Below are 21,251 nucleotides of genomic sequence, written 5' to 3'. Positions count from 1 at the left end.
TTTCAGGTGTAATACTTTGTATATTTCTTTGGGTATTATATGTTGTATATTCTAGTCACCCATGCCACATTACCAACCCCTGTAGATAGTGCCTACTGAAATGGAGTGAAAGCACAAAAACATTCAAGAGCCAATCTGTGCAGACTGGACAAGCTATGTTTTAAGAAGAAAAAAGCTGATACCTGGAAAAACTATCACATCAGGGGGAAAGTTTTTAACTAGAAGTTCTTTTTTAAAAAGTTTGGGCTGTTTTTTTAATTGGGAAAATATTGTAACATGTAATCCTCCCTGCCAGGACACTCTGAAGTGATACAATCCCAGTGGAGCTCCATTGCATAATTATTCTAAATTTGTAGGCTGGCTCTGGCTCAAGTTTCTCACCTGTATTTCAGATTTACTGTTGCGACCAATTAATTTTTTGCTGAGGGTTTGCAATATCTCCTTTGCAGCGCTAAGGGAAGATACGCTGGGCTTATGTTTTATGTGCACCAATTACTTTGGGTCCAACATACTTACATATTTTAACTTTTTGAGAGATTCTTTTTTATATAAAAAAAATTGCACTCATTGAAAGAAGTCACCATTCAATTGTGGCCTGAATTTCTCTTCACTTCCAAGATGTTTTCCTTAGACAAAACTGACTCTGAATAACCAATACTAAAGGAAAAACTGTTGCAAAAGTTGGAACACGATTCAATGGCATATGGTTCAAATAAATGGTTCGCCAATGCTGTGCCTTTTCCTCCTTTGCTTTTATCTTTTAAATTTAAACCCAGTCTTCTTGACATCATCCTCATTCAGGGACTTTACTACCTCAGTTTACTTCCAACTGCACGCAGAAGACCCCAAGTTTATTCTCCAACATCTTCAGAGAAGGCTAGAAATTTCTCCTGCCCAAAACCTTGGGGAGCCCCTGCCAGTTATGTAGACAGTACTGAGCCAGATGAACCAATGGTCTGACTTGGTACAAGGCAGCTTCCTATATTCCTAACTGTTTCGACATTAGCTTAAGCTGAAGGTTATTTGGTAAAGCACACTGAGTCACTTAAGTCTATAGCTCAGCTTCCCATCCCTGCAGATACTATTCCCACCACTGGCTTTCCTCTTTCTCCACTTGCGTAGCAAAGATTCTTCATCCTTCATAGCAGATCAGCTATTTGTTGCAAAACTAGGTAAAAACCCAGGGACCTTTGAACATTGTTGCATCTCTTTGCCAACAGTATCATAGCCGTCCATTTTTCTATTCTTCAAATAGCAGCGTAGGCCAGTGTTTCTCAGTTTTTTTGAACTTGGACCTCCTCTTTTCAACTTCCCAATCCAACAATGATTTGTCCAAAATATGAATGAATGGAGGTTCTTGTGCATATTTGTATATGCTCTGCTGCATGCAAAGATTTGCCACTAGCATTAGGTGCAGAAGAGAACCAGACATCTTCAAACCGTTTGCTAAACTAGATTCAGGCTGCAATCCTATACACACTTACCTGGGGTGAAGTCCCATTGAACTTAGGGGAACTTACTTCTGAGTATTGCATGCAGAAGTTCCCAGAATTCAATACCTGGCAGCTCTGATATTTCAGACAGCTCTACCTGAAGATGCTAGATGTTGAATTCTGCAATACATGGGCTCTACCACTAATCTACAGCCCTTGCAGTAAGCTCACTTTGTCCTTCCACTTGGAGCTCTCCAAGGTCCTGCAACTCCAGCATTACCTAGACTCAATCACCTTCATTCAACTTGGTATCCACCAAATCTAGTTAGCTTTGGCAGTTGAACTATGTGATAGGCCCTCAGAGTATTCTTTGAGGCACAGATGAACTGAGTCCTGATTATTGGTTGCTAGCTCCTTCTCTACAATATTCTATGAATTCTTATTCCTTATGGCTTCCAGAAAGCAGGCAAGTGACTGGCATATCTTCTTAACTTAAACATCCCACTTCAGAAAGTCCTGAACCAGAATCTAGGACAGCCTATCCCTGTCAGATCCCTTGAGATTCAGTAATCTCTGAAACAACCTCCAGTTCTTTCTACATTTTTAATATTTGGTTAAGGGACATAATATATTTTCAGGATACAGTAACTGTTGGCTTGCTACGGTTGGCTTCTTTCATTTTCAGTAATGAACATCTGATCATCATTTTCTGACACCTCTCCATTATGGAAATATTGCATGTTTCATCGGTGTCCAGATGAATGGAATTCTGCTACAATTTATAACCTCAAAGTAAAAAGGTGAGCTGAGAAAAAAAAGAGGAAAAAATGAGACTGATGTAGAAGCGTTTTTTAAATGAAGCAGACAGTAATAGAATAATAGGGAACTGAGTGGATATATCCAAGTATCACCTGATTCTGATAGTTTAAGCATTAAATAAGCTTAAGCTATCATTTCAATTTGCACTTCATTTTTCTGAAAAAAAGCATCACTAAGAGCAAAATTGAAGATGTACAGGCAAATCATTATTGATGGGAAGAAATTGTAAAAATTAAAATACGCAGTTGAGAACAGGTCCAGCTTTTCTATTGTTCTTTTCCAAATGTGTTAGTAATCCTTCCTTGACCTTTCACACCAGTGACTTTCAAGTCCATCTTCTTGTCACTTCCCTTATGCAAACTTAAAGCAGAAAACCTGTTCCTTCTCCTCTGTACACATGTGACCTACTTAAAAACAGCTTCGAGTCTCCAGTTTCAGTATTTTTTCCCTCGTGGCTCTCAGAGATTTCCCCCTCTATTCCTTTCCCCCAACAACATGCACACTACCTACCTACTTCTGCTGCCTTATCAATCTTGAGCTGCCAAACATGATACCTCTCAAACACAAAGGGGTTGTATTCACCTAAATCCTACTCAGAGTAGACCTGTTAAAAGTCAGCCATATCAGTTAATGTCAATGGGTCACTCTCAATAGAATTAGCATTGAATCCCCCCCCCTCCCCGGGCTTCACTAGTTTTCACCAAGTTTGCCTGTTAAACACAACTCAACACAACTGACTTAAAGGGATCCGTTTTACAGTGCCGTCAATAGAGTATGCAATGCAGACTTTCAGTATTGACTGGTGGTAGCTCACAGAGGAAATAAGACAACTCTTGGCACCATATGGTATTATTGTTTGGGTGTTTGTGGGCTTAAGGGTAAAGGACAGACATTTGCAGCTGAAGTTCTCTCTTTCTCGTGTGTGTGTGTGTGTGTGTGTGTGTGTGTGTGTGTGTGTGTTTGGGGGGTGAACATAACACTTCTCCAAAAAATCTGCTTAATTGATGAAATGTTGGGCATTGGGTGTGTTGAGAGTGTGTATTTCATGGCTTTAAGTGGCAAGGACAAATTATTGGCAGAGTTGTTAAATTACAATATTTTATAGATTCCAGGTCTATGGTTCTATATTTTGTTTGTTGAGGTTCACAGATATGCTATTCGGGGGTGTTGTTGTTTTTGTGTACATGTGCAAATCTGTATTTTCAGTCATAATCCAAAGCAAAGTGGATCTTTTTTTTCTTTCAGGTGATATTTTTCTTTACAAGAACACCGAATGAAAGCCATATGGTTTGCTAGAATTTAATTTGATTCCATCTTTGTTGTGCGAGGGTGTAATTTATATAATTCCTTAAAATAAACGATTTCCCCCATAAATTAGTCATCTTGTGGTTTTCAAAAAATGTCACAGCTGCCACACAGCCAAAGATAAATTATATAGAATTTAGCTGAATAGAACGAAGCAAAATTAGTTTTCTATTGCCTCAGGTTAATCAGACCCCTGGGGGAAGTGGGAGGGAGACTATCACTCTGGAAGTAATAAAAACGTCTTTTGATGTTAAAGTTGCTCAAGACTCTGTCACATTTTGGCTGGTCCTAATAAAAGTATTGCCATACTATGGTTTTGGGGTTTTTTAGGTGATGACTTTCCATCCCACCCTACTGAAACATGCCAGATGTGCCCTGACAGAAAATTCTGTAGTCATTTTGCTTGTGATACAGACTTAGTGAATGTTCAACACAGCTTCTTAATAACGCCAAAAGTGTGTTCACCCCTTGGATCCAGACAGTTCGCGATGCTCTTTCCTCATTATAACCTGCAGAGCCTTTCTGGCGCGTACAGCGGGCTTGTGAAAAGATCTCCAATAAATAAGCCGAAAATCTGTTGCTCTTTGTCTTCTATATAATATGAGAGCGCAATTAGGGAAAGGGAAAGAAAAGACTAAAAAGAGCAGGATTCTTTGGAGTTGAAAGGTGTGGAGCAGCACAGGTTGAATTCTTACAAGCTCTATAGAGCTACTTCACCACAATCAGGGCTATCTCTGACGCAAGAGGAAGGTCGGACGAAGAAAATACATTTCTTCTCTATAGAGATAATTCCGCCTGTGAACCTGCTGCTAAAAATAGTTAGAAGGAATTTATGGTTTAAACGTGAGCTGGACCCAGCAGGTTCTCAAGCATGTTTTCAAGAGTGGGTGATGTGGCAACAACCCCACATTTTTGTCAACCTCTGCACAATATGCAGGAAATATTAATGGTTTTGACTCTGTGGTTCCACCACTTCAGAAACAACTGCTTGGCCAGCCTAGCGTGTGATTAAACTATAGCACCTTTATTCATTTTCTATAACAAGAATCTAATTTCTGTGGCCTTTTAAATGTGTTTGGAGGGGTTATTGGTTTTTTCTCTCTCTTTTTGTTACGTATTTTGTGTTCTCATTTTGTGTTTTTATGTTGTGAACCACCCTGTAATCTTCAGCTGGTGGTGGTATACTAAATGAATAAATGAAATGGGGCAATTTGCATTGGGTAATTGTTAAGAAGGGAGGAAGGGGTGAGACATTATGGCAGAGCTTTCCAAAGTTTTCATGTTGATTACACGCTTTTTGCACGTGCATCGTTTCACGATACAGTCATTCAATTTTACTAGCAAACCGGAGGTTAAACTAGCCCCTTTCCAACTGTGGGTGGAGCGCAGGGAGCGTTCCTGTGACACACCTAAACGCTGCATCCGACACACTAATGTGTCGCGACACACAGTTTAGAACGCTCTGCACTATGGTGCTGATCCAGATTAGATCCCCAACTCCAGCTATTTTTTTACAAAGGAAAAAGACAATGGTCATCTAGTCACAGATTCCCTGCATCACATTTACTTTTGCCCACAGTCTCCTGTCACTCTCTCTTATTCAAAATGTTTTCAAATTAAAATTTGCATTTTATCTTACAGTTTCTACAGATCAAATGAATTCGGAATGACATCCAGTCCCTTTCGAAACCAAGAACATAATAATTCACAGACTTCCCCATGTGGAAATGTAAGCTGCTGTTTCTTGCTGGCTAGCAACATCTTTGACTCAATTTTTATGGGGCGGGAAAATGAATTAACTTCTTGAAATGGACATTACCATTCAAAACTTAGAAATTCCATTTCTTATATGTTCTAAAGCTGTACAATTGTCAGATTTATATGGTTTAGATTGTAAATGTGTTTTTTCCTGGCTAATTATTGGTATTATTTTTTTAATTTTGATGTCAGAAGGCCAATGAATTGTATGATAATATGAAGGACATATTTAAAATGAAGGAGACACTGTATACAAATGTATATTTGTAAAAGCTATTTTTATGATTAGCATGTTTTATGGTTCATCATATTAAAAGTCAGGTGATATTGCACTTAAATGTTTACAGCATAACGAAATGAGATCATGAAAGATTTATGATATAATATGTTAAATAGTATTTTAATTATTTGTATTTATTTATATTCCTGTTTTAGAGCCAGTGCATTTATTAAGAAGTAGTGTCATAATGGAGGTCAAAGTAATATCCATGCCCAGATTTATTTATTTTTTACAACACATCATAATGCCAAAACAAATATAATTTGGATATAGTAGTTTTGTGCACAATATATATCCCATTGAAATCAATACTCTAAACTGTGCCCTCAAATCTTAGGATGTTGTAAACCTACACAGATACATTTGCTGCTCTCTGACATAACCATATGTCAGACAGCATGGATTGAAACATGATTTTATTTCTTTTAAAAAGAACATTAATACTAAAACTTCCAAGAGTGTTTGTTGCCAAATCGAAAGTTGGCATGTTGTTCAATTTCATAATTACTCTATAACCCACATTTTCCAAATTGCCAGTATTGAAGTCGCATGATCATGGCGGTATGTCTGGGTTTGGCAACCAAGCTTTGTAGCCCATAAGGTTAGTCCAATGACCTGGACTTATTTCAAACCAAACATCTATAATACTACCACAGTTTGCCTGGTGTTAAAATTGCCCTGAGCGATTTGGATGCTCCTTTAGTCAAGCACCTAACTGAACAGAGAGGCCGTTCAGATTTCTTCGTGGCATCCCTGCCAATAAAATATGAATGAGGCCCTGGATTGTGCAATATCTTTCTCTGCCTTTGTTTCTCATTCCTAAGTGTTTCTTGTGCTCTCAAAATAAGGCTGCCCAACTGTATGTTAAGTTACTCTGTGGTATCTGTATAAACTCTTCCCCACACCCCTCACCAAATCTGCCGAATTTTTCCCCACATGCTAATTGGAAAATATTTATAGATACACTTAATGTTGTACAGCTGTGACTGCTTCTGCTCCAGGAAAAGAGCTGGTGATTTGACAATGCTGAAAATAAAACTGCATGGATCAGAAAAGTCTTTCCACCACCTCAGTTTCTCCCCTCTGCTGGGAGTACTGTACCATATACCTCTGCACACGGGAAAAATGGGTCAAGAGTTTTGGGTTGTTGTTTTCTTCCTTTCCAGAATTCCTTCATTGTCTTTTGACATAGTTCAGTTTTATGATTCCTAAATAAAGCTAAAAATAAATTTTAGCTTCTACTAAAATTAATATATAATTTCTCTTAAGTTTTAATGAGTTTCCTTATGCCAGGGTGTTCTCGTGTAATTAAATTATTTGGCCATTCTTAACAAGATTCAAGCCCCTTTCAGATGAGGTCACACGGTCACTGAACATGTGGGGAGGGGGTTATCACCATTCTGTCACACACACAGGTTTGCTACAAACAGGCCGCTGCCCCCACCCACACAAAATATCTGAAAGGTGCCTTACAGACTTGACAATGATACTTTTTCAGAGTACTTTCTCTAGTGCATAGAGAACTCCCCCCCCCCCAGTTTTGAGAGGCAGAATATTTATTTCCCATGATTTCGTGTCATCTTACATAACCTTTCCTACAAATTATTGACAGCGGCAGACCTTTAAACCACAGCGCAGAATACTTCTGCCACATGCTAGTTTGTTAGCACAAATCATTCGTACGATATGCATTAAGGTAGGGACACGGACCAAAGAATAACTTGTCGTTCTAATAACCTGGCGAGCAAATCTGAATAACCCCAATTTAGAAAACCAGCCCAGTCAGCTGGGAATATGAACTTGCCAGATACAAAGTCAGGCTTAACAGTCCATCTAGTCCAGTATTGGCTGCCCTAACTGGCAGCTGTCTGAGGCACAGGTCTCCCCTAGCCCTGACACCTATTTGTTTGTGAAAAGAAGCTGCTCTACCTACATGTGCCCCAGTATATTGCTTTATTACAGCATTTGCACTTGAGCATGCTGGTTTCCGTGTATGCACTTTCTTCTTGTATTGCTCATGCAATAGTTACAAAAAGAGGAAAGGTTCCCCCCCCCCCCCCGATCCCAAATTTAGCATGTGGAGCATGATCCAGCCTCTCCTTTACTGTGAGTGCATCAGCCACATACCTCTGTGACACAGGGGACCCAAATTGTCTCCATTTGCAATCTAATGAAGGAAACCAGATTCTTTCCCCCCCCTTCTTTTCTGTATCCTTACATTTAGTCCTGTTATATCTTTTTGTCTACAACAATTATTTCCAAATGGGGAAAGCGGTTTTTAAAACATCGAAAAATGCCGTTACCTGTACACACTTTCTGCAGCCCTTTTCAAAGCCATGGTAGTTTTTAAACAACTATGATAGGAAGTTTATTTGCACTGAATATATTGCCCATGTGTTCTCGTGGAATCATTTCATGACAGTTCTGTTCCAAATGTTGTAACATAATTTTTACATTCCTGTAAATAAATATTTTCTCTGACTAATGCACTAACTCTCTTTAGTAGTTCCTGCTGCCAAATGCTGGTTATAGATACGGAGCAATACCCCAAATATATTCAGTCTGCCGTGGTGTACACATTTACCTGAGAATATACTACACTGAACACAAAGGGTGGAATTCAATGGTGCGTTAAGGCGATTGTTTGGTCAGCAGGACCATTTCTGCTCAACAGATGGAACTATCTCCCCTCTCCTCCCCCAGCACACTGTTCTGGGGGTCCTCCCGAGCAGGTTTGGGGATAATGGAGGAGCAGAGTCCTGTTGTGCTAATGGGGGTCCACTAGTGCAACAACTTAGTTGAATCCAGCCCAATGGAACCTCCTTTTGAGTCAGCATGCCTAGGATTCAACTGCACTTCACTTAAACTACTGGTCTATCAGAGCAATCACCATGAGGATAAAGCTGTCAGTGGCTACTAGCTGTGATGGGAATGGTCTACCTCCACTGTTGGAGATAGTATGCCATAGAATACCAGTTGCTAGGAATCACAGCAGGTGAGGAGAGTGCTGTCGCATACAGGCTCCCCACTGGCACCTCGTTGACCATTGGGAGAACACAGTGCAGGTGGACCTTTGGCCTGACCCAGCAGGTGCTGCTTATGTTCTTACTGGGTTGTGGGTTAGCGGATAAAGACAGATGAACCACCAAACCCCAAGCACTACTGGGCTCACGCCAGTCAGCTGGAAGGTGAAGGATGAGTGTCATTCCTTCTTTCTTCTCTCAGAGGACTTAATCCCCTCCCTTGAAAAAAGGATTTCCTTCCAACTGAGATCAACAAGAAGGAAATTAACTACATCAGCTCTGGGGCTGTAGTTTCCCCCTCCACTCCATGTGAGAGAAATGGGAAAGGTTGGGATCCTGTGGGTATCTCCTAGGACCAGTGGCGTAGCGTGGGGGGTGCAGGGGGGGCCGGCCGCACCGGGCGCAACATCTGGGGTTAGGGCAAATCCACGGGTTAGGGGGCGCAAATCCACGGGTTAGGGGGCGCAAATTACTTGCCTTGCCCCGGGTGCTGACAACCCACGCTACGCCACTGCCTAGGACATCCTATGGATATCTCCTAGGACATCCCTGGAATCATTTTTCATTTACCCATGTCCCACCTGACATCTAATTGAGGGGCATGTGGCTGCTAAAACAGTGCAATGTGCCTTAGCTGAATGTTCCAGTGACTGCTTCTGATGCAGCTCAGATGTACAGTCAAATAGTTCCCATGGCAAAATAAATAAGGAAATCAGAGTTCCAGGTCCTAGTGCCCTATCTTATGAGATGGAGTACCTGTGAAGCTGTTGATACCAGGCCAAACCATATAGTTGCTTTTCAGGATGCAAAATAGTCTATATCTCTACAGCCAGAAAGGCAAGTCTGTGGATGAGATTGTAAGGAGGAAGTATGCAAAAATAAGGCTCAACTCAGGAAGGCCAAAGAAGTGCAGAAGGCAGACTCAATCAATATGCATGTACAGCTCTTTCTCATGCGCATCCAGCACAGAGACATCAGCTTATATGGCTGCTGGTGGGTACAGAGGAGAGGCAGGACAAGTCTCTACTGTGGCCCTGGAATCCCACCCCAGCCCATGCAATCTTTGACACAGAAGTAGGGGGGCGGGGTCACAGACCTGAACCCTCCCTGTTACAACAGATCTAGTGGGAACGGAAGGAAGGGCACCAAAATGGTAAAAACAGGGAAAAGGTGCAAATGCTCAAATTGGTGCTAATCTGCCCTCATATGTAGAGGTTTCCATATTCTTGTGCATCTTTTATTGTATATGCTCACGATCATATGCAAAACTCCATGCGTAAGCCCATGTGCTGTGTGTTCCGTACAGATAAAAATGTTCAGCCTCCACCCTAACTGTTGCAGCCACATTTGCTCTATATACAGTGGTACCTCGTGTTACCTACTTATTCTGTTCTGGAGGTCCGTTTGTAACTGGAAACCGCTCGTAACATGAGGCGCGCTTTCACTAATGGCACCTTCCACTGCTGCCATGTCGCCAGAGCGCAACTTCCACTCGCATCCCGGGGCAAAGTTTGCAGCAAGGGGCATCTACTTCCGGGTTAGCGGAGCGCGTAACCCGAAGCATTCGTAAGGGGGACAGTACGTAACATGAGGTACCACTGTATGGCAAAAAAAAATTCTGGGGAGAAAAGAAGCAGGGAAGATAATAATCTCTGCTGAGTTGTATTTAGTTTTACTTCAATCCAATATTATGTCGCTTGCAATCAATATGTCACTCCTATCAAGAAGCACGTTGGCTCCATCCAACATGGTTATTTAAGGAAACAAGTTTCGGAGACCAACTGCAAAGGCTCATGTCTTGGAAACCCAAAGTAGTTTTTGACAGCAAACTAGATAAAATCAATTGCAGTGATTTCAAGGATGACTTGCCTTTTAGAGCTAGTTATCTCTCTCAGCTTACTTGAGCATTGCTTCTAAGTGAATGTTGAACTTTTGCTTGCTTGCTTGCTTGCTCCCCCCCCCCCCCCCAGTTTGGACAGAATCAACAGAGCATAAAAGCAACACCCTCCTGTCACTACCAGCTTAATGCTGGCCATTTGGACCAATTTATTGGAAGCTTTGCTTTGGACGATCCAGGATCCGTAACAAGGCAACCCGAGAGCAGCGAATCAATAGGAGCAATAGAAGAAATGGGATGGAGAAACGCATCCATGTAATTGCACATGGGTGGTTTGGAAGGCAAAATGCGACGTTGATTGCTCTATCCGATGCAGAGTTCACCAAGGGCAGGAGAGTAACGTAGGAAGCACAGCCTGCCAAGTCCAAAGTACAATAAAGCTTTTGAAACAATATCTAATGGCCAGCTCGTAGTTTGGAAAAAGTTCTCTTTGCAACTTGCCTCATTCAAAAGAAAATGGGGAAGCATGGTTGTGTGTTATCTTCTTTTTTGGTGTTTTGCTTCATCTAGTAACCCTAGAAGTCAAAGATGCCTCTGGTTTTCTTGAACCTTCACTAAAGCAGCTGGGGGCTGCAATAGCTCAGCACTGCTAACCCTGGTTGAAAACTACTTGGGTTCCTCCAAACTGGTGGGGTTTTTGTGGGTGTGTGCAACATGTCCTCATCAGGATATTTGCAGATTTACACTGGACCATCCACACATCATGCTACTTGATTAGTTGTTCTGTGAGCCTTCCCCAATGCTACATTATTGTTGGCAATATGAGCTAAAGCGCAACTGAAGCAGGACAAAAAGACCTCAACGCAGAATATTTGTGGTATGAAAACCTATGGGATTTCAGCAGAAAGTTGCAGGATATGCCCTGACGGGAAATGAAGCAGTGAGACAGTCCCAAAACCTTTGCAGGCACAAACAGCATTGAAAGTGGGATCATGTGTGGCCGTCCCAATCACATGGTGAGCACAAATCATCCCAAATGCACAATTAAAAGGATGTTAGTACATTATATCCAGACTTCCATCAGAATGCAGAAGCAGTGCACTAAGAAGCAGAAGCAGTGCACTAAGAAAATAGGCTTAATGGATATGCATTGGAAGCAACCAACATGTAGATCAGAATCTACTGGCAGGCCTCTGACATAATACAATCCTAGGCATATTTATTCAGCTGAGTTCTTGTAATTGTGTGTGTGTGTTCAGATTGCAGTGACTTGCAGGAGATCAGCTGTTGTGCTACAGGGGGACACTGAGGTCCTCCTTCGAGGGTCTTCTGATGGTTCTTTGACTGCAAGAAACAAAGTTAGAGGGAACCAGGCAGAAGGCCTTCTTGGTAGTGGTGCCCGAATATATATATATTCAACTGCATCAGACCTACACAGCTACCTACCTGAATCTAGGAATTCGTCCTGATGCAGTTAAGCCCTTTTTGTGTTATTATGGGAAGATTTTCTGACTTCTCATAGCTGAGACTCTAAACAACTTGGAGGGGGTAAATTCTGCCACGACTGTTCCTTCTCTATAAAATATGAGTATCGATCACTGCCCCCAGGGAAATGAAGGTGGCCCAGCGGCGGAGGAACCTGCTCAGGCGCCTGGGGCGGTGCACCCAGGGGGCAGGGCAAGCCACCCATAGGGGCCTCCGCAATCTGCCTGCCTCCTCCCACTCAGCCGCCCTACAGCTGGGGGGGGAGGCAGTGGACGGACTGTTTGGGCAGCGCGGAGCATGCATGCACCCATAGCTTGGGCGTGCTGCAGGCCCCGTGGTGAGTGCCACCCAGCATTTGTCACCCCCTTCAGTGGTGATACCCGGGACAGACCACACCCACCGCACCCCCTTCCTTCGCCCCTGATCTGGCCTTCTTAGAAAACGGGCAGGGCTTTTGCACCTTGCAAAGTTGTGCAGAATTGTGCTTGTCTGAAATCCCCTTTCCCTCACAACTATTAAAGGGTCCAAGTGCCTTGTCCTTTTTTCCACCTGCCCCCCCTAGTCCCTGTCATTTGGCTAGCTGGCTCAAATGAGTTTTCCTTCGATGACTGGCAAATAACTTTTTGCTGCTGTGGTTATACTGATGTTAGTGCTGCTGCTGTTTCCTCAGTGAATTGTTCTCCCCACCCCTATTATTTACACTTACGGCTTCATGAACTGAAAGAAAGAGCACAGATGCAACTCCGTATTTTCTGCAGTTGCTCGAGCCCATCCTAATATGAAGTCAGGAGCATACTCTGTGAAGCTGTTCCCTATATCTGAAGTTTTCAAAGTGGGATGTAGCTTTGGGATTCCTGCAGTGATGTGATGGCTCTTTTCATCCGCTTTGGCATCGGAGGTCATACCAGAAGGCAGCCGACGAAAAAGGGTGCATGAGGAGCTTCGACTGACAGTGGCAGGGCTCCTATCTATTACTGTCCTCAAACAGGCTGAGAAAATGAAATGTCACTAATGGAACATTTGACGCTCTGATCAAAAGTGTTAAATTAGAGCCGACGTGCATTAAATTATATCCTCTTTTCATCTGCGTTAAGATCTCAGGCTTTGGTGATTATTATCTCCTCCTGATTGTCTGTAGCCCCAACTGAAATAAATTAACTGCAGCTCTCCTTGCTATATAGCAAGCTATTTCAAAACACAGTCCTAAGAAGCACCTTCCTGCCCAGCAGGAATTTCAATTAAAAAGAAATTACTTTAGACCCATTTTCTAAGTCTATTAGTTTGAAGCCTTGAAAGCGGGGTAGCATCACTGCTAGTGAGAAGCTGTGAAATTGTCAGGGAACCAAGAGAGTTGCAGAGAGAGAGAAAATCTAAGCTCACACTTTCTATTGTGTAGGAGCTACTTTTGTGTGTTGTCATGACTTGCCTGTGCATGGGGAAGGGCTGTCGTTCTTTGCTGCTTTGCTTGAAGACGGTCCTGGGCTCAGTCCCCAATGGCATCTCCAGATAGGAGTGGAAGAGACCCTGCCTGAAACCCTAAAAAGCTGCTGCCAGTCTGACTTAGTAGAAGGCCATGAAGGAGCATCTCCACCCTCATGTTTCAGCCTGGACACTGTCCACCTCTGAGGGCCTTACTGTAAGAAGTGAAGCTACAGGGAACCAGGCAGAGGGCCTTCTTGGTAGTGGCACCTGCCCTGTGGAACACCATTAGATGTCAAGGGGATAGATAACTATATAACTTTTAGATGACATCTGAAGGCAGCCCTGCATAGGGATGTTTTTAATGACTGATGTGTTCTTATACTTCTTGGAAGCTGCCCAGAGTGGCTGGAGTAACCCAGTCAGATGAGCAGGGTAGAAATAATGAAGTAATAATTATTATTATTATTATTATTATTATTATTATTATTATTATTATTATTATTATTATTACAAGGCAAATCTCACACTCTGTGATATGAGCCAAGACACTGTCATCACATTTCTTCTCAATGATTGCACTTTGAAGGCTGCCACAGACATTTCCCTTATGTTTTTTCATAAGCTTTTATTAAGGCTTTTTCATGATACAACTAGATAAAAGAAACTAATCTAGATAAAAACAAAAACAGAGAAGGAAAGAGAAAATAAAACAGAGTTCTCTCTCAAAGCTAATCCTTTCCTCACACAGAAAGTGGTGGACCATCCCAGCTCTCACCTGGGAGCTTTCTCTTCTTCTCCCTGTCTCTCACACTGAGAGGGCTTCCCTTCCCTGCCTCTCACTTTTGGTCCTCCTATCCATCAGCCCAGGGCTTTTCTCAGCTGGGCACCCTTCCCATTCTAAGAGAATGAGGGAGGCGTTCCTGGTGAGTTCCAGCACCTCTTTTTCTAGAAAGAGAGAGGGGGTGGGATGTTGTGAGCCTTCAGATATGGACACAGTGATACGCCTAAGTCTGGATCTCAGGGATGAAGCTCAAGGGTCTTCAACCCAGTGTGGTCCCTAATAACCCTCCAGAGAGCAACTGTTGATGTAGGCAACAGAAGATAAGCTCATCATCAGCATAATGGGCGTATCAGGGCCCTTTGGGATTGATGCAGGTCGTGGCAGTATCCTTTCTTCTGCTTCTTTTTAATTTTATAGGCAGGGGGTGGCTAGCCAGGCATGCCTATGGTTACAAATGCTTGTTTTGTTATTGTAACTTTAAAGTCCATCCTCCTTTTCTACGAGAAAAGGATGCTTATTCCCAAGCAACTGAGCTTAGCACTGGGGAAACAGAAGCAAGCACCACTTTGTTCCTGTAGTCCTGACAGTGACATGATTTAAGTGAGCTTAAAATACGAAGCTGCATCTGTTCAGAGCATTTGATCAAGGCAGGCAAGCTCTCTCTCTCTCTCTCTCTTCCTTTTTTATTGTGTTTTGCTCTAGCATATGAAGAATAGGGAAGCCATGGGAAAGGGCAGAACAGAACATTGCAATTGAGTGCTTCACAATGAAAGCCATCGCAGCCTAGAAGGGGGAAGGTGGCCGTAGCTCGGTGACAGAGCTCTGCACGAAGAAGCTCCCAGGTTCACACTGGCATCTCCAGGCAGGGCTGGGAGAGAACATTGCCTACATGAAACGTAAACTCTAAATTGTTTCAGGGGAAAAAGTGATCGCCACCCCCGGTGCTTTTGACAGAAAAGCTCAGCTGAATTTAAAGAAAAGCTAGAGGGAAGGTGTCAATGTCTGGAAGCTTACATTCATTCCCCTGGTACAATATTTATAGTCGAGATGCATACACATTTTATACAGAATACAGGCTTGGCCCATGGATGTTCCATTAACATTGTATAAAATAAAGTGTATAAATTCAGTTGACACTTGTATTCAGTTCGTGACTACATTGTTAGGAGTTTGTGGGTCCAGTGGGTGTTAGAATTTAATCAATGCTTGATTACATTGTATTAAGCCATGTGTGTTAAACCGAACCTGTGTGTATTAAGCTTTGTGCTAGACACTTTTAATCTGCTGGAATCAGAAAGTATTTAAAGCTAATTAAGCTAAGCTAAACCTCCTCATGAAGTGATAGCCTGGAGTATGAGCCATGAAGACTAGGATCCCATGTGAGATGGCAAATGGATGGGGTCCCTCCCTCCCTCCCTCAACATATAAAGCAGTAGCAATGTGGGTTAGGAGATTAGAGGAAGGGTTTATGTGACCAGAAGAAGCAAAGTAGCAGGCAGAGCACAATGTTGGATCTCTGCTTGGATCCTAGGCTGTTTATAGAAAAGGCAAGACCCTCTTGGGGTGATTATGCTGTGAACCCCTCCATTGCAGGCTCAGGTTGTATATGTGGGTAAATAAACCATATATCATAAATACCCCACGGTCTCTACTATGCCTCATTTCCAGAAGGAAACACAGACCCTGGGAAAGCATGCCTGGAACCCCTGGAATCTCTCCCCACTTGGAGATTGGGGTTGTGTGCAACAATATAAATCCAAATTGTTGTACACTCACTAATACAGAGAAAGTGCCATAATTGCATAGGTTACAACTGGAATAAGATTATAGCAACCTGACAGAGTTCTGACCTGCAAAAGGTAACCTTGAAGTAATCATTAACTCAATTTCTTTCAAATTCTGTGTAAATATGCAAGCTTGAAAACCAATCCAGAGCAAATGGAGCCTGAGAGTTTCATTCCAGCTGTCATTGTAGAGGGTCACAAGGCTGCAAAGCATTCTTTGTTCAGCGAAAAGAACAGATGTATGGATCTGACCAGGCTAAACTAATTTGAACTCAGACTTTGCCTGTAATTTACAGCGCAGTCCTGTGCATGTCCAAGTCCCACTGAGTTCAATCAGACTTACTCCTGTGTAAATAAGTACAGGATCATAGCCATAGACATACAAATAATGAGAAACTGAGAAGTCTTATTTTCAGATAGCAATCTTCCCTCCCAAGGAAGCATACAGACTAGGAAGGCAAGGGAATTGGGTCTTGTTTTCAGCACTTAAAAAACCCTTCAAATTTTGCAGAAAGATTAAGCAATCAGAATGAATGCATCAAATTATGCAAATGTGTATAGCTGTGTCTGATTGTTCTACTGTGCTTTTACTTTGTGTTGTTCTTAGAGATTAGGTAGCAGTGGGGAAGTGGCAATAAATCTGCAGAGGCAGAAGGGAAAGACTTGAATAGTGAGAGGAGGGAACCAAGGACTTCAGGAGCTGGGAAGGGCGAGAGGCAAAGGGAGGACAGCCCAATTGCTGCAGCACTATGTATTCTAAGAACCTCAACAGGGTTTTGTAACTAAAGAAACACACACATTGGTTTATTTACCATACAGCCCAGGAGTGGGGAGCCTCAGGCTATATGGGGAGTCAAATGTGGCACTTCAGGCTTATATATTTGGCCCTCCAAGCGCTCCCCCCTGGCCATGCATCACACATCAAGCACTTTGTTTTCTTGGCTAGAATGTGCTCTTGCACTCCAATAATGCTCTCGATTTGTCTAGAAGGTAGAAAGGGGTGCCTGAGCTGCACCCCAATTTGCCTGGAAGGGGAACTTCCCCTGGACAGGGGTGTAACAAAGTTTGCATCTTTGCAATCGAACCTGCCCTTCTTACATGCAAACCTGACACTCCTTTCAGAAACTTTTGGCTTTGAGATACACGTGTGTCCTGAAACAGGCACTTCGTGAAGTCAGAAAATACTGCTGATCATCATTCAAGCCATTTATTATAATGAAGGAGAATTAGCACATTTCTCTTAAAATGCCCACTGTGCTTGGTTATTGCTGCTTTCCTCTTCCCTGTGATCATCACAACAAACCAATGATGTAGGGTAGACTGAGAGACTGTGACTAACCAAAGGGCACACACAACAAGCTTCAGATTTATTTAAAAATCTGATTTTGTAACCTACTCTCTGATCTTGTGACCTACTGTCTTCACATGAGTATATGCATTTCAGTGTACAACCTAATAAAACAGCTCCATGTATAGTCCTGATGGTTTACAGAGGAAGCGTCTGTAGCATTTACAACATGAGAAAATATATACATATAAAGAGGCTCTTTGCTGATGTGTATGGAGATGAACTCTGAAGGTCAGTTTTTCAAGATAGCCTGTGAAGTTATTTCTTAAAATCCCATAGAAATTCTGCGGGAAGGCAATTTGCTTGAAGCGAGGAGGCTAATCTGAACCACTATTTAATAAGAATCATTTTCTACCTCAAGCTCTCTTGATTATCATCTTAGTATCGACTCTGAATTGCCTGCAAGCCTTTTCCTTTGTGTACTGAATACCCTTTATGAATGCTTTGATCTTTCTTCAATATGCATTTTTTTTTACCCCTCTTTTTTCTTATTTATAGTTCTTGCCAATATTTTGCAGCAGCACTATAAAGATTACTGCTTTTAGTGGAGAGAATAGGAAGAAACTATTAACTGAGACGCTGAATGCTTCGCTTGGATAAAAGTACCATATGCATGCACTAAATGGTCTTCTGGGATTAGGCTACCAAGGACAGAATTACTCTTCTAAATTTTTAAAAAAGTTCTCTTCTCCAAGCCCATTTTCAGCATCTAGCACCATCCGGCAGTGGCTGGAGTCCGCAGCAAAGCCCACCATCCCTCGACCAGATGGTGAGTAGATGGCCACAAGTCATCATTTAAATTTCCAATGATGCCCCAGATCAACCCTACATTGGATGTTGACTGCTTTCCTCTGTGGAACTTGCACTTTGACAAGTGCCAGTAATGTTCCTTCTGCATTTGCAAGGAGAAGAAGAAGAAGAAGAAGAAGAAGAAGAAGAAGAAGAAGAAGAAGAGTAGTTTGGATTTGATATCCCGCTTTATCACTACCCTAAGGAGTCTCAAAGCGGCTAACAATCTCCTTTCCCTTCCTCACCTACAACAAACACTCTTGGAGGTGAATGGGGCTGAGAGACTTCAGGGAAGTGTGACTGGCCCAAGGTCACCCAGCAGCTGCATGTGGAGGAGTGGGGAAGTGAACCCGGTTCCCCAGATTGCAAGACTGCTGCTCTTAATCACTACACCACACTGGCTCTCAGTCTTTGAGCGTGGCACCATATGTGCTTTGGAACTCCCTGCCTGTTGACTTTAGGCAGGCTCCCCTCTTGCTACAGCATTTTAGACACTTGCTGAAAACTTTCCTATTTCTTGCAGGATTGCAGCCTTATGATATTTACACAATTGTGTGAAATAGGAGAGTAATGGAACATGGCCAACTGCGCTGAGGGTGAAAGGCACAATCGGCTTTTATGCCTCACTGGCTGCCCAGGCAGGTGGACAGCCAATGCCCTTTCAGCCAACAAGGCACACCCTCCAGAGGAGGACTCTCACTGGCCAATTTGAAATGAAGGACTCCAGCCCTGCTACCCAGGTGGCCAGGGGAATTCCCCAATGGTCACCTAGCCATGTGCATTCTGGCTGCCCAGGGATGTTGCAAGGTTCTGCAACAGCTGCCCACCCAGATAAAGGGGTAAGTACTCATTTTAACTGCCTGGCTACTTTCAAAAGTATTTAGGCCCACAAGGACTCACGTTGCATGAAGCTCAAATATTGCAACTCTGAAGTTACTAGCGGGCTGCTTTCATCTTCTCCTAAAGGTGGCAGCTTTTCATTTAAAACTTTGGTTTCATAAATGTGCAGTCTCATCTAGAAAAGCTCCATGTAGCCTTCTCTATAATATAAAAATTTATTCATCCTTTGAATGATCTGTTTGTGGTATTTGCTTTCCTTGAGCCAAGCAAACCATACATCAGGATTGAAAAAGAAAACTTCCCCCAAAGACCTTCATCTGCAAATTGCCGTGAAAGATTGATCTGATGTCTGGTGACTGAATGCAGGTAGCTCTTATTACAGCCTCATGGCCTTTGTGGCAGTAACATCAAGTAGCAATTTTGCCGCCAGCATCAATTCTTCGTTTTCCCCCCTCCCGTTCCAATATGAAACGAGTTTTGTCACAAACAGACCAGCCATCGGTTTAAATCATCCTATCTCTCAAGTTGTAATTTACATGACTGTTGCGGTATTTAGGCAAAGGCAAGCCTGAAGTTAAGAACATTAGCCAGTTTCTCAGCACCACACTTTAAGAAGTCTATAGACTATTAGAGCAGTCTGGAGCACAATAACAAAAGATGCTCAGGCATATGGAAAGCAAATCCTATGAAGAAGGGTGAAAGGAACCGGGTTTGTTTAGCCAGGAGAAGAGAAGAGTATGTGGTGCAAGATAGCTATCACACTATAACTAAAAGACTATCATGTGCAGGAAGCCAAGACTTGTTCTCCGTGCCTCATCTTCAGTTGCAGGAGGGTAGGTTTCTCCTGAATATTTGCAGGGGTTTTTTGGCAGCAACAGCAGTTTGACATTGGAACCAATTACTGATGGGGGTTGTGAGCTTCCTTCACTGAAGGTCTTCAGACAGAAGCTGGACATTCATCTGTCAGAGATGGTCTAACTCTGGATCTCCTGCATCAAAGCAGGGGATGGACTGCAATCTGGCCTACAAGATTCCCAGCAACTCCGTGAGCCTATGAGATGGTGGAGCATGTTGGGAACTTTCAGGTTCTTCTTCATTTTGATTTTGGACAAAGATGGGGTGCTTGTTTTCTCTGAAGCCTCGGAGGAAAGTCAAACTGTTATTCAATAACAGCACGATTCCCTACACAAATGCTACTGAATAGAACAAAAGAACGTCACCTTTTCCTCTCCCTCCCTCCCTCCTTCTCTTCCCTCTCTTTCCCTCCAACTGCATGATGTCTATGACAATAGTGTCTCAAACAGAACATAAACGAACTGTGAAAAAGATTATGAATCAAAAACAGAGATGCTATATGTACTTTTTCTTGTTTGTTTGTTTTATATCACAATATAATCCTTAATAAAAACTTGTTGTTGTTGTTGTTGTTGTTGTTGTTGTTGTTGTTGTTATTTATTAATTAAAAAGAAATTAGGTGAGGAGAATGAACTGACCTGAGGAAGTTGAGGAAGATATGAGCAGACTCAAAATGTTGCTTAAAAAACATTTGTGGAACAATCTGAAGAGCAGTACTGGTTCAATGTGACTATGTTAGAATTGCATGGCCTGGATGTTTTCACAAAGACTTTGCACTGGTAGTAGAGACTGAGGAGATTTCACCCCTCCCATATCCAAGAATCTCCTGATGAGTCTGGTGATTTTCCAGAGAGGAGGGGGCGGTGTTCTGCTCTCTACTTATTCCACTCCAGCCTAACATCAAAGAGTCAGTCAGTCAGTCAGTGTGTCGGAGAGAGAGAGACTGAGTCTTATCTATCGTGTGTATAGATAAGATTGCTGCTAAGAGCAGCTGCAGTCACTCAGTGCAGTTTAGCATTCAGATTTATGCTTAGACCTCATTTAGCTCTGTATATAGTTGTATATTATAGTTGTAGATAGAATAAAGAAGATATTCTACAGAGCTGCTCTCCGAGTCGTTTGTGCTCTGCTAGACTCTGCTATACTCTGCTGTGTGACAACTGTCTTCTTGTGGAAGTGAATCCGGTGCTCACAACTCTAAGCTGTGAGTCTACAGCACTTTGACCTGTTCCTGTGCAGAAGGTGGTCTCTGGAAGTGCTACCCAGCTTGCCTATCCCAGTCGGGGCTGAAGTGGATGAGTCCAGTTGGTGACACTGGCTCAAGGGCGATGCTGACAGAGACGGCCACATGGTTGACAGGGACAGAACTACTACAACTCCATGGAAAAACAACTTTCCTCCCCTTCCCTTGGCCATGAGGAAAATCCCTTCTCAGATACTGGTATTTGCTATGGAAGGATATATCTCTTTGGAGCTATCAAGCCATGCTGTG

The 21,251-nt window shown here is 42.6% G+C and overlaps 1 protein-coding gene across 1 annotated transcript in view; it reads left to right on the top strand.

Moving 5' to 3' along the window:
- Positions 1 to 5,899, top strand: part of RALYL (RALY RNA binding protein like) — a 260,680-nt gene extending 254,781 nt beyond the window's left edge. Inside the window, exon 8 of the mRNA XM_081874664.1 lies at positions 5,199 to 5,899. Coding sequence (XP_081730790.1) covers positions 5,199 to 5,216 — 18 coding nt within the window. The 3' untranslated portion in view covers positions 5,217 to 5,899. The remainder of the gene's footprint in view (positions 1 to 5,198) is intronic.
- The last annotated feature ends 15,352 nt before the right edge of the window (positions 5,900 to 21,251 follow it).

This window comes from Podarcis erhardii (genome assembly GCF_964252035.2).
Source record: "Podarcis erhardii genome assembly, chromosome: 8".
NCBI classification, from domain to species: domain Eukaryota; kingdom Metazoa; phylum Chordata; class Lepidosauria; order Squamata; family Lacertidae; genus Podarcis; species Podarcis erhardii.
The sequence above is the reverse complement of the archived record's forward strand: the minus strand, read 5'-3'. Positions and strand labels throughout refer to the sequence as shown.